At 38.3% G+C, this 16,967-nt stretch overlaps 1 protein-coding gene across 13 annotated transcripts in view; it reads left to right on the top strand.

Moving 5' to 3' along the window:
• MAP2K5 (mitogen-activated protein kinase kinase 5) overlaps positions 1 to 16,967 on the top strand; it is a 281,510-nt gene that overhangs the window by 154,305 nt on the left and 110,238 nt on the right. For all 13 annotated transcript variants that reach the window (XM_055088056.1, XM_028494957.2, XM_055088057.1 and 10 more), the window contains 2 exons: positions 10,748 to 10,821; positions 11,785 to 11,835. In XM_055088056.1, the coding sequence (XP_054944031.1) occupies positions 10,748 to 10,821; positions 11,785 to 11,835 (125 nt within the window). The remainder of the gene's footprint in view (positions 1 to 10,747; positions 10,822 to 11,784; positions 11,836 to 16,967) is intronic.

Genomic DNA, 16,967 nt, shown 5'->3' on the forward strand with positions numbered 1-16,967 from the left:
TAGAGAAATGCAAATCAAAACTACAATGAGATATCATCTCACACCAGTGAGATTGGCCATCATCCAAAAATCTAGAAACAATATATGCTTGGCACATATATACAATGGAATATTACTCAGCCATCAAAATAAACGAAATTGAGTTATTTATAGTGAGGTGGATGGACTTCGAGTCTGACATACAGAGTGAAGTAAGTCAGAAAGAGAGAAACAAATACCATATGCTAACACACATATATGGAATCTAAGGGGGAAAAAAAGGTTATGAAGAACCTAGGTGTAAGACGGGAATAAAGACACAGACCTACTTGAGCATGGACTTGACGTAAAGGGGCGGGGGAAGGGTAAGCTGTGACAAAGTGAGAGAGTGGCATGGACATATATACACTACCAAACGTAAAATAGCTAGTGAGAAGCAGCCACATAACACAGGGAGATCAGCTAGGTGGTTTGTGACCACTTACAGGGTGGGATAGGGAGGGTGGGAGGGAGGGAGACGCAAGAGGGAAGAGATATGGGAACATATGTATATGTATAACTGATTCACTTTGTTATAAAGCAGAAACTAACACACCATTGTAAAGCAATTATACTCCAATGAAGATGTTAAAAAAGAATAATGCTACTTTCATACAGAAGTCTTTATTTGGTTCTGTGTTTTCATGTCTCTTGAGTGGATACCTGGGTATGGTATGTATCTTTCTTTAGATATTTGTAATCACAGTGAATCAAGTCATCTAGTACACATCAGTTGTGAGAAGAAATAACCATTTACTATTGATACATAGTATATGATGAGTATCAGTAATTAACTGATATTTCATACTTTATTAAAGTTAAAATAGGAAAGTGACCACAAGTATTGTATGGTCAGTTTATGTTTAATTTTTAAAGACACTTAGGGGTTGATTTTTATTTAGTTACAGTTTCCTATAGAAACCACCTACCATTATCTTCTGCATCACACTGATATCCCACTTGTAAGTTCTTCCCTTTTTCCAACTTCCTAATATTTTTCTAATAATCTTCTGAGCACTTCAAATTATTAAACGGAACTGCATCATAACTACTTATTATCTACATGGGCTGTCACTGCTACAAGTCAAATATTCATTACATATCATTAAAAAGCCCACCTTACTGTAAAATCTCACTGAAGGATTTGGAAAGTATTGTGACAGGAGATACATGTGATTGGATAATTGTTAACTCTTCTGTGAATAGCACTTGCCTTCCTGGAAGAAGCCTGCCTTCAGGTAGAGCTCATATAATGAAATTTGGGTCTGGTCTAATACATTAGATGGTTCACATCCTGACTTTCTAAGGTAAGCATCATTGTCATTACTGATTCTACAAAGCATAGCTTCCAGTATATATAGTGTATTCAAGTTTAGGAAATGTTTCTCCCATTTATTTTATTTATTCAACAATTCATTGAGCACTGTCTCTTTGACAGGCACTGCTAAGCACACAGTCTCAGTTGATTTTCATGACAACTTTTGTCAGTGTAGGAAGATCAGATATCATCCTTAATCTTATATATCATACACTCACACATACAGTCTCTCTTTCACACACATGCACCCATGTGTGCATACACACGCACTTTCCATGTCACCTCTGCTTTTTCCGAGAGGATATGGCCAACGGGAATCTATACTGACTCCTATAAAATCCTGTCTGTAGAAAATGACTAAATTTTTTTTTAATGAAAGAGGATAGGAAATACCTGATATTAAAAATGGGTCACTTTACATTGCACCTTCATTTCACTTTCTCCAACATGATATTGACCTCTTGGCCAGGACAAAGCAAACCTCAAATTAGGGAACACTAAAACATGTTATTATGTATAATGCAAAGGGATTAGAGTTAATTTGGTTTTTCACTAAAGGCTTATGGTTTACATTAGATGAAGCTTATTTCTTTTTAGTGGTATGAAGAGGACCTATATATAATTTCAGATTCTACACACCTCATTTGTATTTTCTTTTAGAAAATGTCTCAGTTAAAATCAATGCCCTACTATTTGTTTAAGCCCCCTTGCCTTCAATAAAACTAATTGATAAACTGTAATAATTAATGGCCTGATTAAACCAAAATGACTTACGTCTGCCCTGATGATTGCCATTTATAATCAGTCACTTTAATGACTCATCTTTTCTGTGCTTCACTTACAGAAGAATGGCTCTGATGTTTTTAAGTGAGCTGAATGAAAAGCTGTATGCTCTCAGTTGCTGTTTGTTTTCCATAACTTGAGATTGCATTAAAATAAGCATAGATATAAGTCTCCTTAAAAGTAATCTTTCTTGCTTAATCTGTTCTCTTGTTTCTGGCTTGGAATGAAGTTGAAAACAAACCAAAAAAAAAAAAAACCACCAACAGCAAAAATCATTTTAGTATTCCTGGAGCTGTTCTTGAGAATTATAGAATTTCCATGTTTTAAATGAAAACATGGAAATGATAAGTTCAGTGGCTGTATACTAGGACTGTTGATAACTCAGGTACAAGGTGGAGTATTTTATTCAGATAAAGTGATACTTAAATCAGAGGAACGATCCTCATTCCAACATTTAAAAGGATTCCATTTGCTTCAAATTCTGTCACATGAATTCAGATTTAGTCTAACTAAATAAAGTCTTTATTATATCCTATTTATTTCAAAAAAGGATTTGAGGCAGCTTACAATATGAGGTGTAAACAGTGAACAAAAGACAAAAAAACAAGAATTTTAAAATAAAGGGATAGTTCCACTCCTACCAAGGAAGGAAACGCTGCTGTGGAACCTCCACCAAAAAGAACTAGGAAGCTAGACAAAATTTATGAAACATCTGTTTTCAGGTATTAGATAACAAGCAGTGCAGGACTGTGATCCTGAAGAGAAGGGAAACAGATGAGGGGAGCCCTATGATCACCCAGGTTTTAAGCCTGGAGACAATTTCCAGACTGCAGCATAAGGAAGGGGAACCAGTCAGAGCCCAAAGATCTTACTGAGCTGAAGAGACAGAGTCTGGCTGTCAAGAAGGCCATAATGGCTAAAATTTACAGAGCAGAGTCCTAGAGATGCAGGAACTGTGCAAAAAGAAAGAGCTCAAGAACTTGTGTGGGACTTTCCTTGAATTTTTGGCCAAATATCCACCTCTGCTTTTGTAGGGTGAAATCTTGCAAAGCTAGTCTGGGAATGAAAATTTCTGGGGATCTGTAAGCTAAACAATTCTCAAAGCTTACACAAGATTGGGAATTTTAAAAATTCTAACCAGCCAGAGTAGAGAGACCTTTTTGGATACATTTGGGGCATTCAGGAGAGACTTTAGAAGGGTCATGTTTTAATAGAGGGGCTTAACTAGCCCTAGAGTAGGGATTGCTCTGGCTTACCATAAATAAAAATTCCAAAATAAGCCTCAAAATGATCTGGCTATCTGCAAGTAAGTTAACTACCTGCCAGTATCAAGTTTAGCACTCTTTAAAGGATTACAACAAATTCGCTCAGCAACATAAGATTCAGAATACCTGGCATCTAAATAAAAATCAATATGTGAAAAAAATTTCTTTCTTCTGATAATGGATGAAAGACCATAACCAGGAGAACAATCAGTCAGTAGAAATGGGACTCTCCCATTAGCAGACAAGGACTTTAGAACAGTTATGATAAATATACTCAAGGATTTAATGGGAAACATGAGTATTATGAGGAGAGAGATAGAAGACAGAAAAAAGAACCAAGTCGAACTTCTAGATATGAAAAATAAAATATCTGAAGTAAAAATTTCACTTGATGGAATTAACAGTAGATTAGACACCACAGAAGAAATGATTTGTGATCTTGATGTTAGAGATATAGAAATTATCTAAAATTACTGTAAAGAAAAAAGACTAAAAAGATGAGCACAGCCTCAGTGACCTTTGAGACAGTATCAAGAAGTCTAGAATATATATGTAACTGGAGTCTCAGAAGGAAAGGAGAAAGAAAAGGGAACAAAGAATAATTTGAAGAAATAATGCTCCCAAACTTTCCAAATTTGATGAAACCCATAAACCCAGAGATCTAGGAGGCCTAACACACTCTAACCAGGATATACACAAAACTGTACCAAAGTACGTCAAAATTAAAAATGTAAAGCCAGTGATTTTTAAAATCTTTAAAATATTCAGAATAAATATAATACATTAAATAGAGAGGAACAAAAATAAGAATGACAGCGGACTTCTTGTCAGAAGCTATGCAAACCAGAAGATAATGGGAAGACGTTAAAATGTTGAAAAAAACAAAAAACCTTTAAATCCAGAATTCTAGGTCCAGTAAATATATTTTTCCAAAATAACAGCTAAATAAAGACTTTAAGGCAAACAAAGCAGAGAGAATTTATTGCCAATAGACCAGCATTATAAAAAGTGTTAAAGGAAGTTGTTTAGACAGAAGGAAAATGATACCAGATAGATTGTTAGATCTACACAAAGGAATAAATAGCACCAGGAATAGTGTATACATGTGGATATATAAAAGACCTTTTAAAAATTTTTCACTCACTGAGCACTGATCTAAACCTCATTCATATACTGACTCACTCACTACAACAGCTGACACACTTGCACTAGCTCCAAAGTCATTGCTCCCAACCCCACATTCCCCGGGAAGTGCTGGAGTTGACAGGTTTGTGGGGCATGTAGTGCTGACATTGGCATCAGCCTTGCCATGCTACCTCTCCTAAGGGGCTCAGGGCCCTTCATTGCGTCCTGGGGTCCCAAGGATGTCACATACCCTTCTGAGCACTGTAGCTCTCAGGCCAGCATATGTCCAGGAGTCAGGAATGACAGAAATGTGCGGAAATCAAGAATTGACCCTCGCTGACAGACTTGTGCTTTCCAAGGAGGGGGGGGGGGGGGGAGGGATGGATTGGGAGTTTGGGATTAGCAGATGTCAACTATTATATATAGAATGGATAAACAACAAGGCCCTACTGTGTAGCACAGGGAACTATATTCAATATCCTGTGATAAACCATAATGGAAAAGAATATGAAAAAGAATGTGTGTGTGTATATATATATGTGTATAACTGAATCATTTTGCCATACAGCAGAAATTAACAGTGTAAATCAACTATACTTCAATAAAATATATTTTTAAAAATTTTTTTAATGATTTAAAGCAAAAATAAAGACACCATATTGTGGCAATTACAACATATGTAGAGGAAAGATGTATAACAGTAGCACAGAGGATGGGAGGGAAGAAAATGGAAGCATACTGTTCTAAGGTTCTTACATTATAAATTAAATACCCTAATATTATTTGAAAGTAGACAGTGAAACATTAAAGAAACATATTGTAAATCCTAGAACAGCCGTTAAAAAAAAAAAGCAAACCTTCAAATGGGCTGGCAAATTTTAGCCCACAGGTCAAATTTGGCTCATTACCTGTTTTGGTAAACAAAGATTATTGGAACACAGCCGTGCCATTTATTTCCACATTGCCTATGATTGCTTCTGCAGTACAGTGGCAAAATTGAGTAGTTACGGGGCTTCCCTGGTGGCGCAGTGGTTGAGAGTCCGTCTGCCGATGCAGGGGGCACGGGGTCCGGGAAGATGCCACATGCCGCGGAGCGGCTACGCCCGTGAGCCATGACCACTGAGCCTGCGCGTCCGGAGCCTGTGCTCCGCAACGGGAGAGGCCACAACGAGAGGCCCACGTACCGGAAGGAAAAAAAAAAAAAAAAAAGAGTAGTTACAATAAAAACCACGTGACTCTCAACACCTGAAATATGGTTCTTTACAGAAAAAGTTTGCCAACTTCTGGCTTAGAAGTCAATAGTAGAGATCAATGGAATGCTAAAAAAGAGCCCATCTAGTCCAAAAGAAGGCAATGAAAGAAGAAAGGAACTAAGAGATGGGACAAATAGTAGGATGGTAGAGTTGAACTCAATCACTAATTACGTTAAATGTGAATGGTCTGTGAAGAGCACAAATTGTCAAACTGGTCGAAATAGTAAGACCCAGCTGCGTACTGTCTGCAAAATATCCATTTTAAATATTAGTGACAGAGAGGTACCATCCGAACACTAATCATCAGACTTTTTAAAGCAAAAATTATAACAACATATTACGGGGTTTATGATGTATGTAGAAAAGGCAAAAATCATCTAAAAATAACAGAAACCAATTAGTAGTTGCCAGAGGTCAGGGTGGAGTTGACTGTAAAGGGGCACAGAGTACCTTTTGCTGTGATGTAAATGTTTCATATCTTGATTGTGGTGTGGGTATATGGATGTATATGTTTGTCAAAGTCACTGAACTATATATTCAAAATGACTGCAATAAAATTGATTTTTTAAATGAATAAAATTGATTTTAAAAAGTAAAGTTAAACAATAGATGAAATTTCTCTTCAGATATTCTGAACTTGCCAGCAGTTTAATCAGAGGGAAATACAGCCCATTATGTTGGTCTTTTCTAAGTGCTGACCTGAAGACCTGACTGTTTTAGATTGGTTTCTGAATCAGCAGATCTGAGGTAAAACCAAAAAAGGTTTTTGTTTTTGTTTTTAAATGCACAGCCAGGCTTGGGAGCTATTTAGTTATATAACTCTCGTTTTTATTATAGGAAGCAAATCCCATTTAGATTGTACATAAGTAATGTTATTATCCTGAAATCTCATGTACACTATTTTTGGTCAAAATATTTACCAGCAGTTCCTTGGTCTACACTCTCCTGAAGGGCAGAGGTGGGTCTTACTCATGCTTCTCTCCACAGCACCTACTATCATATCTGGCACATGCTAAGGCATCAGTAAATATTTGTTGAGTATTTTTGAATGCCCATAGATCCTCTCAGAATGAAAAATATCATTCACAAATGTATTCATTAATAGTGAAATGTATTTATTCTGAAGTATATGCCATTGAGTGGGAAAAGATGGAGCTCCTTCTCAGGCCAAATTCATGCTTCACCAGGTGCACATGTTTGCCCATCTATTTAGTGGAAATATTCATTCACCAACATCTGTTCAACAGATGTCATTTCTAGTCCATACCAGGCACTATTCTAGATATAGGAGTGAACACAACAGATCACATCTCTGCATTCATGGAGCTTTCCTTCGAAACGGGAGGACTGAGAGGGACATGTATACATGTACAAATATAGGGTGTCAATGGTGCTAAGTGTTACGAGGGGCATTGAAACAGGGAAGAGGGAAAGGGAATATCGGGGGTGGGAAGATATTGCTGTTCATAGTGGGTGGTTGAGGAAGCCTTCTCTTAAAAGGGTAACATTTGAGCAGAAACCTAAAAACAAGTAAAGGAGCAGGCCATGCATGTATACATGGGTGCAGAGTATTCCAGTTACATGGAACCACCAAGCAGGGAGCATGCCTGGCAAGAAGGCCAGTGAGATGAAGCAGAGTGGGCAGGGAGAGGAGTAGGAAGGATGAGAGTACAGAGGTAGTAGGGGGGCAGTTCAGAGAAGACCTTAGAAACCTTCATGAGGGCTGCATTTTGCATTGAGTTGGGAGGCCCTTGGAGGTTTTAGGCAGAGAAATGACATGGTTTGATTTAGGTTTTAAAAGGGGCACTTTAGCTGCTGTGTTCAAGACAGACTCTAGTAGAGCAGGTGTAGAAATAGGGAGACAGTTCAGTGGCCTTGTTGGTGAATGAGTACATACAGTCTGGCAAATATGCCCCCTCATAAACATTGAATTGGTTTTATCATTCTACTTACTGGACTTTTGAAATTATTTTCTTTTAACTAGTATTTTACCCAGATACAACCTAAATTTATTGCAGTAGCACAGAAATTATTTTCTGAACATAACAAAATATAACACTTTTCGTTGCTTTGTTGATTGCCAGTGGATAATAATAATATATTTATAGAGTGTTTGACAGTTTAAAAGCTATTTTACATTCATTATCTCATCTAATCCCCACAATTTTTAAAGATCGATACAGTAACTTTTATTATCTCCCTACAGAGGTGAAAACTAAAATGTCACATGCCTAGTCCAAAGTCATATGCCACATTTGTGGCAGGGCCCAAAAGACGAAAATCCAAGTCTTCTGTCTTCTAGCCTGAATCCACTGATTTTGTTTAAAGGGGTCTTTTATGTTCAAATGATGTTGCTGAGTTTGGAACACTTATATTAGCAAATTTATTGTTTAGAAAGCCATCTACCAGTGAGCAAGCTAATATGCTCCAACAGGATACATACAAAAATGTATAAAGCATATTCCTACCCTGTGAACTTATTACTTGGTGATACCTGTAACAGTAAATGTGGTAGTTACTAGCAAAAATATGTCACATGCTCAGTTCCAAATGGTACAGACAGTAAATGCTTTAGCAGTTCAAAGGAAGCAGCGATTTTGATGGCCTGAGTAGGTACGGCAACGGGGAGATGGGGTACTTGAGTTGAAGGATGAGCAGGATTCAGTCAAAAAATATCAAGGAAGGGTTTCTTAAACCCAGGTGGTTTGGGGTCAGGGACACAGCATGAACAAAGGCTTAGTAATGGGGTGTTTTGGATTTGTTTCTTTCTTTTGAGACAATGACTAAAACAGTCTAGTTGGAATACAAAGGTTGTTTTGGGGATGGCTGTATGTCTACTGCTTTCCTATACAAAGTATTCCTGAAAGCTAGGCTGAAAGATGAATGTGCAAAGTCATGCAGTAGGATTACATGTAAGTAAAAAAAAGATGTTGGAGAGCTGAAAATGCCATAAAGTTCTTATTTACACCTTGCCTTTTAGAATATAATCTAGAAATTTTGTTGTTTTATTCTTTCTCTGTTGATACACTTAAGTCAAATGTGTGTCTGATTAAAGCTAAGGATTTGTTCATTTTACCATACCTTGTGATTTCCATGTAGCGCCTTCTTCCAGGAACTCAGAATATTTGTTCTTTATCTATCTCCATCTGATGTATGGCTTAAGAATTGTTTAAGGGTATCAGTATATAAAAGAGAAGATTGTCCAAAAGAAAAATATTCAAAGTTGAAGGCTTATAATGAGAATTAGGTTTGGAAAATAAGACCAGGCTTTGTAGAGCCTAACATTTCTGTCAGTTCGGCACACATTTATTGAGTGTCTACTGTGGCTGTCTATGATGTATATTTTTTGTGCAAACTATTGAGGCATATTTGAAAGCACAACCCTATTCTTAAGGAGTTCACACTGGGGTTGGCAGGGGAGGTCAGGGAATATTTTACTTCCTCCTCAAGGAGAGAAGTGATAGAGTGAAAGTATATTTAATATGATGGTGGTATAAGGTTTATATTGAAATTGGGGAAAACTGGAGGCAGAGAGACCAGTTGGTTGAAGAAGCTTACACCTGCCTGGGCATACTGACCTGTATTCAAAGAGAAAGCCCCCCCTAAAGGAAGTATATAGTGTGTTTTACCTGAAAGGGCATGCTACAGAGATGTGTTCTACAGCTAACCCCTGATCACAGCAGTATCATTAACAAAATAATACTATGTGTTCATGGTTTCCATTAATTTATTCTCATCTATTCAACAAATACTTATTAAGCATATACCGTATGCCTGGCTCTCTTCAGGGACTGGGATATAGTAGTCAATAAAAGAGACAAAGTCCCTGCCTTCGTGGAGTTTACATTCTAGTATCCATCAGGCAACACCAAATGAGCACATGTATGAGAAAATGCCTGTCATGTTGCCTGTCATATGGTGGGTAGGGTTCAATAATCGTTGGTTACTGAGTTTGAACTTGAAGTTTGAATTAAGTACCTACTTTTGGTAAGGTACTTTTTGCAGGGTGGAGGGACGGAGTGAGATTAACTCACAGATTTTTTTTTAGATGTTACTTAAAAATTATGAGTCTTCTGTTTAGTTTTGGGGTAATTAAGGTTATATGCTGTATTAAATATAACAAGTTGTCTGTTGTTGACCACGTTCGCCACTGAAGATGAAGCATTGAAGCAGGGGCTGTTCTGTACCATCAAAAGTGGTGTGCTCTTATCCTGCTTGGATGGTTTTTTGTGGGCTCCTTGAATTCCTGAAAAGACCCATTGTTGTCACTGACGATGCTTCACAGAAACGCTTTGTGTCATTATTTAGCAGACTGCCTTGGCAAAAGCTGTGCCAGTTCTTTTGTTAACTCTAACAACAGTCGAAATGATGTAAGGGAAGAGAAGGATAAATGAAACAAAGACTGATAAGTGCACGCATGCACACACATTTACACACCTTTTAGATCAATTTCTGAGGATTATCTGAAGTAGCACGAAATAGCAGAACTGCATTCATGTTCTCGTTGTTTCAACCAGATATCACCTGTTACCAGCAAACATATGAATGACTTTTTTCCTTGCTGGCTTCCCTTTGGCCTTACTGCTCCTTAGGTGGGAGGAGCAGTTTCACTTTGAGAGCAGAACTAAGCCTTTCTGTACAAATTCTTTGCAGGAAGCTTACATTTTCTTATCTACTTTTCCTGAAAGCTGGAGTAGGATATTGGGTGTATTTACTGTTGTTGGAAGCCAAGATTTTATTTGACTTTAATGTGAAGTAAATAAACCCTTGCTTCTATAGAAACCAGAAATGGTTGGAAGTGAGGGAGTTAGGACCTTACATTTTGCCTCCAGGTAAAATGCTTTGCGTTAAATTTGTGCTTAGAATTCTAGGTTGAACAGATGATGTCACTTCTGCAATATGGTATGGTGTGCATGTGTGCTGTTTTTAGAACAAGCACTGTAGATATGGAATTGGTGACATGGATTTTTCTGGTCCCTTTTTAGATGTGAAGCCCTCTAATATGCTAGTAAACACAAGAGGACAAGTGAAGCTGTGTGATTTTGGAGTTAGCACTCAGGTAGGTCTGTTTTTCCTGCCAATCTGCTTTCTTCTCTGTAACATCCACTTTCTATTTTCATTCTACTCTCTGGATTGAAAAATCACCTAGCTGCCAGACAAACAGAACCCTGCATCTTCTCGTTGGCTGGGATTGTGTTATTCATTTTTAATCTCTGAGCGAGTTTCCTTCATCAGAATATGATTGTTCATTGTTTAATGACAGTCAAAACTGCTGATATTGTAATTACTACTTACGAATAGCAAACTTCATTGATATGCAGCTTTGATATGAAAGTGTTTGGGCCAGACAAAAGGGAGGGCAGAGTGGGAGCTGTGCCTGGGGAGCCCAACTGGCCCACAATAAAAATTAATATTGGGAGCAACAATGGTGGAGGGCCATTACAATGTGCAGCACAAATTTTAATTAATTTCCATTTTGGGCCTCCCCTGAGAACCCTGGTGATAGTGACCCATGAGCGTGCTGTGATGTTGATTTGAATTGCAGCCACATTTACTCCCAGCCAAACACGAAGACCAAAGCGAAGGTCATCATTGTATTATGAGTTGTCAAAGTCTGTTATCCATCCCTCTAGCGTATTTAGTGTTCGTTTCATTCTAGTAATGCATGAGGCTTCATTCACATCTTGACCATCTGACTAAAAAATGAGTGTGTTCAAATTCTACTTCAAACTGACTTTTTATATCAGGCGGTTTGGGGTACTTAAAGCGATAAGCATCCTGCTTAAGTGAATTGTTTAAGGTTATCTGCTATAAACTGTAATGCTATGCTTGTTTAAGTTGGAAATCACATTCAAAAGAAAAGAGATTTAATCATTTTTAATGCCTTTGTAGATAAATTTGTTCCTTTTTACATAATTTTTAGTTGATTTATAGAAATGATTGTAAGTTAAATGAGGAATAATTGCCCATTTTATTTCCACATTATCTTTATATTGTTCTGAAAGACTGTTTTGTCTCATAGCTGGTGAATTCTATAGCCAAGACGTATGTTGGAACAAATGCTTATATGGCGGTAAGTAAACTTATGCAAAAATAACATTTAAAACCAACATCTTTATGTACTTGGTAATGTATAATTCTTGAATTAATTCCACAGCTTTAGCCTAACAGATCATAAATTACAAAGTCAATCCAGTCATGATTGGATTTTTAAATCTTCCTAAAAGATATTAGGGTTTATACAGGAGCTACCAACTTCTCTGACTTTATTCACTTAACTGGTTGATTTGAGTATAAAATCATTTTGAAGTATAATCCTATAGAAAAATTGTATCTTATAGCACATTGGCTACTTTGCCTCATTGCTTATTTAATTAACACTAAAGTATACCAGAATGTCAGTCAATAAGATCAACTGTTTTTTCCAGGAATAAGCATGCTTTGACAGCAGCTCAAAATTAAATTATTAATTAAAAATTAAATTATTACTTATGGATCTGATTGTAAATTATTACTTATGATCTGATCCTCTGAATGTAAAGATTTAGCAGACAATTCTGTGTCGAACTTGTATATCTATATTCTGTTTACTTGTGTTCATACCTATTATAAGACAACTTACTTGGTCCCTCTGAAATAAATTTACCAGGAATAAAAGGTAGAAGCATAGAACTGTTTCAAATACCAGTGTGGACTTGGCTTTGACCCGTTTCTTCTTCCTTCCTTTTAAGTAAGGGAAGTTATTTGTGTCCATAAAATTGCTTTTTTGGGGCGCTTCCCTGGTGGCCCAATGGTTGAGAGTCTGCCTGCCAATGCAAGGGGACACAGGTTCGTGCCCCGGTCTGGGAAGATCCCACATGCCGCAGAGCGGTTGGGCCCGTGAGCCATGGCCGCTGAGCCTGCGCCCCACAAATGGGAGAGGCCACAACAGTGAGAGGCCCACGTACCGAAGAAAAAAAAATTGCTTTTTTTTTTTTTTTTTGGCTGTGTTGGGTCTTTATTGCTGCGTGCAGGCTTTCTCTAGTTGTGGCAAGTGGGGGCTACTCTTCGTTGCGGTGCACGGACTATTTTTTTTTTTATCATTTTTTAAATTAAATTAAATTAATTTTTTTTTACTGCAAGGAAAATAGCACACATATTTTACAATAGCTATTAAATATCTCAGTTTAGTCAGTCCTCCCTAACCCCTTTTGTTTTAACATCTTTACTGGAGTATAATTGCTTTACATTGTTGTGTTAGTTCCTGCTGTATAACAAAGTGAATCAGCTGTATGTATACATATATCCCCATATCCCCTCCCTCTTGTGTCTCCCTCCCACCCTCCCTATCCCACCCCTCTAGGTGGTCACAAAGCACCGAGCTGGTCTCCCTGTGCTATGCAGCTGCTTCCCTCTAGCTATCTGTTTTGCATTTGGTAGTGTATATATGTCAGTGCCACTCTCTCACTTCGTTCCAGCCTACCCTTCCCCCTCCCCGTGTCCTCAAGTCCATTCTCTACATCTGTGTCTTTATCCCTGTCCTGCCCCTAGGTTCTTCAGAACCTTTTTTTTTTTTTAGATTCCGTATGGGTGCACGGGCTTCTCACTGCAGTGGCTTCTCTTGTTGTGGAGCATAGACTCTAGGCGTGCGGGCTTCAGTAGTTGCTGCACGAGGGCTCTAGAGCTCAGGCTCAGTAGTTGTGGCACATGGGCTTAGTTGCTCCGCGGCATTTGCAATCTTCCCAGACCAGGGATCGAACGCGTGTCCCCTGCATTGGCAGGTGGATTCTTAACCACTGCACCACCAGGGAAGTCCCCATAAAATTGCTTTTATTTATTGACGTCCACAATCACTTCAAGAGTGGGGGGCTGGGAGGAGACAAGCAGGAAACTTATTTAGTATTTTTGGAGCAAAGTTTTACTTTAACATCTTAAGTTTAGTTTTTTGCTGAGGGTTCTAGATTTATTCAGGTAGTCCATTTCACTTCTCCTAGTCTTTATAAGAATTAAATGAAGTATGGGTAGAACCCTGGATCTTTTTCTCAGTATTCTTTGTTCATATATTTTCTTGGTAAAAGAATGTTAATATGGATGGAACCCTGGATCTTATTCTCAGAACACTACAAAGGATTTTTTAATTGAGATACCAGAACAGTTAATTTTTGCCTTGCATTGTTTTTAAAGAAAATTCATTCTTTCTCATTTTTCTAGGTAATGTGACAAAAAATTAATCTCTGAAGTCATCATACCTATTTTTCCAAACTTAATCACCTTCTTGGCTTCTTGGCTCTACTAGGTTATCTGAGATTGGTGAGCCACCTTTACAATTAACAAAACTATGCCAAATGCCATGATTTCAGTCTTTGAAAAAATACGGAACACTGTGATTTGAAACAAACAAAAAATGAAACAACTTTTCCACTCCCCATCATGTTCATAGTAGCTCTAAATTGCTCTGATAATTAAATTGCAATATGTTTGAATGTACAAATCCAGATTACAGTTGTCTTTCCCAGGCGTACATTAAAGAAATTACTTTTTCCTTTTTGTTTATGGATGAATGTGATGCATCCATCTCTTAATTGAAAATGTGGGGATTAAAATTATGAAGCGTTAGCTCAGATTGGCAGAGCTAAAATTGCTTTGCTTCTTGGGTGAGTATATTCTAGTCATCAACTTTACAGTTCAAGCTGTAAAAAGCATAAGATACCTAGGAAGCAAAGAGTGTGATAGCCTGATAGTGAGCTTGGCTCAATTCAGCAGGCTCTTGTTGGCCATGACTTACCTAACTGGTGTGAGATCAGAGGTTGGGAGTTGGGGAAGGTGGAAATAACATTTATTATTCTGTTACAGGTTTTCATCCCTGCCTGAGGTATCGTGATATTGTATTATAGTACTACCACTGGGGGAACTGAGTGAAGGGTGCACAAAACCTCCCTGTATATATGCTTTTCAACTTCTTGTTAATTAATAAGTATTTCAAAGTAAAAAATTAAATTAAAAAAAAGGAAAGATTTGTTGGAACATGGCCATACCCATTTATTTATATATTGTCTATGACTGCTTTAGTGCTACAGTGGCAGAGTGGAGTAGTTGTGACAGTTGTACCAGAGACCATATGGCCGACAAAGCGAAAAATATTTACTATCTGGCAGTTTATGGAAAAAGTTTGCCAACTTCTGGTCTATGCCAGTGAAGGCTTTTTCTGAAACTGAGTACTTTCAATTAATCAACCTGTATTTACTGAGCGCTTTCCATGCAGTTAGCCAGGTACAGTGGCGCCACTCTGAAATCCACATAAGACGTGGGCAAAATAGGAAACATGGCATTATATGTGGCCACGTCATGAGTGACATAAGTTGTACCAAGCGTACCGTTAGAGAATAAGAAGGCATATGATATATGAATTTGATGATTCAAACAGTATGTGAAAAGGGCACTTATAAAAGAGAGAGATCACTGTGGGAGGATGAGCAAAGACTCAGAAATAGAGGGTGGTGGGACATGGGTGGGGGCGGGGACATACAGGGTACAGCAGGGGTCCCCAACGCCCGGGCCGCAGACCAGTACCGGTCCACGGCCTGCCAGGAACCAGGCCACACAGCAGGAGATGAGAGGTGGACGAGTGAGCGAAGCTTCATCCGCCGCTCCCCATCGCTCCCCACCGCTCACGTTACCTCCTGAACCGTCCCATCCCACCCCTGTCTGTGGAAAAATTGTCTTCCACGAAGCCGGTCCCTGGTGCCAAAAAGGTTAGGGACCGCTGGGGTAGAGGACAGTAATAGATTGTGAGAATATACAATTTGAAGTCATCTGATGTGTAATGCCCTCATTTTATATCCATTTCTCTCACTTTATATTCATACCTGTTTCTGTACAGTGATAATAACAATGATAATAATAGCCAACACTTAATTAGAACTGTGTGCCAGTCACTCTTTTAAACCTTTACATATATTATCTCTTTAAATCCTCACAACAACCCTATGAGGTAGGTAATATTATTGTCCTTTTCTTTTTTTTTTTTTTTTTTTTTTTGCGGTACGCGGGCCTCTCACTCTTGTGGCCTCTCCCCTTGTGGAGCACAGGCTCCAGACACGCAGGCTCAGCGGCCATGGCTCATGGGCCCAGCCGCTCTGCGGCATGTGGGATCTTCCCGAACCGGGCACGAACCCGTGTCCCCTGCATCGGCAGGCGGACTCTCAACCACTGCGCCACCAGGGAAGCCCAATTGTCCTTTTACAGATGAAGGCACCAAGGGATAGAGAAGTTAAGTGACTTACCCAGGTTCATACAGCTAATAAGTGGCAGAGTCAGGAGTGAAACCTACATAATCAGCCTCCAGAGACTGAACTTTTAACTGCTGTGCCTCTCACTCTATCCAAATTATTTATGTGTCTCTCCAAATCTAGATTAGGACTTTCACAGGGCAGGGTTTATTCTACTCATTCTCTATATCCAGTCCTTCACATGGTGCTAAATGAATGAATCAGTTCATGAAAGTTGCATTCCAAAAATGACTTGTTCACTAATTATAAGCAGAGCATTTAACTTTTTTGTATTAATAAGTATCTTACTTGCGTTATAAAGTATAGAAGACGCCCAGATGACTCAAATATAACCAACTAGACTGCTCAAATACTGAAAAGAAAATAAATCAAAGAAATAGCCGTGCATGTGTGAACAGTCTTACTTCTCCTACAATCTGAAATGTAAGGTATAAGAAAATGGTAATTAGGATAAAGATAGGGAGGCTTTTCTAAGATCCTTAGGTCATGAAAACAAACAAAAAAACAGTAACAATTTAGGGTCATGTTAAACAGTGGGTCTTGTAGGAGACTTGGAAAGTCATCTGGTCCCACTTCCTCATTGACCAATGAGGATACTGAGACCCAAAAACTGAAGTGGCGTGTTCAAGGACACATTACATCTTAGGGGCAGGTAATTAGGTTTAATGGACATTTTAATCCAAAGCAAGAAATATTTTCAACTATATTTTAAAAGGATTTCATCCAGAAGGATTACAAAAGGGGTCTAAAGGCTTTGGTGGCTTATATTTAATTAAATCATTTCTTGGAAATTCTGATTACTAGAACTTTTACTCTGTTTTAAAGATGGAAGGGGACTTACCTGGTGGCGCAGTGGTTAAGAATCCACCTGTCAATGCAGGGGCACAGGTTTGAGTCCTGGTCTGGGAAGATCCCACATGCCACAGGGCAACTAAGC

Source organism: Physeter macrocephalus, chromosome 11 (assembly GCF_002837175.3).
Source record: "Physeter macrocephalus isolate SW-GA chromosome 11, ASM283717v5, whole genome shotgun sequence".
NCBI classification, from domain to species: domain Eukaryota; kingdom Metazoa; phylum Chordata; class Mammalia; order Artiodactyla; family Physeteridae; genus Physeter; species Physeter macrocephalus.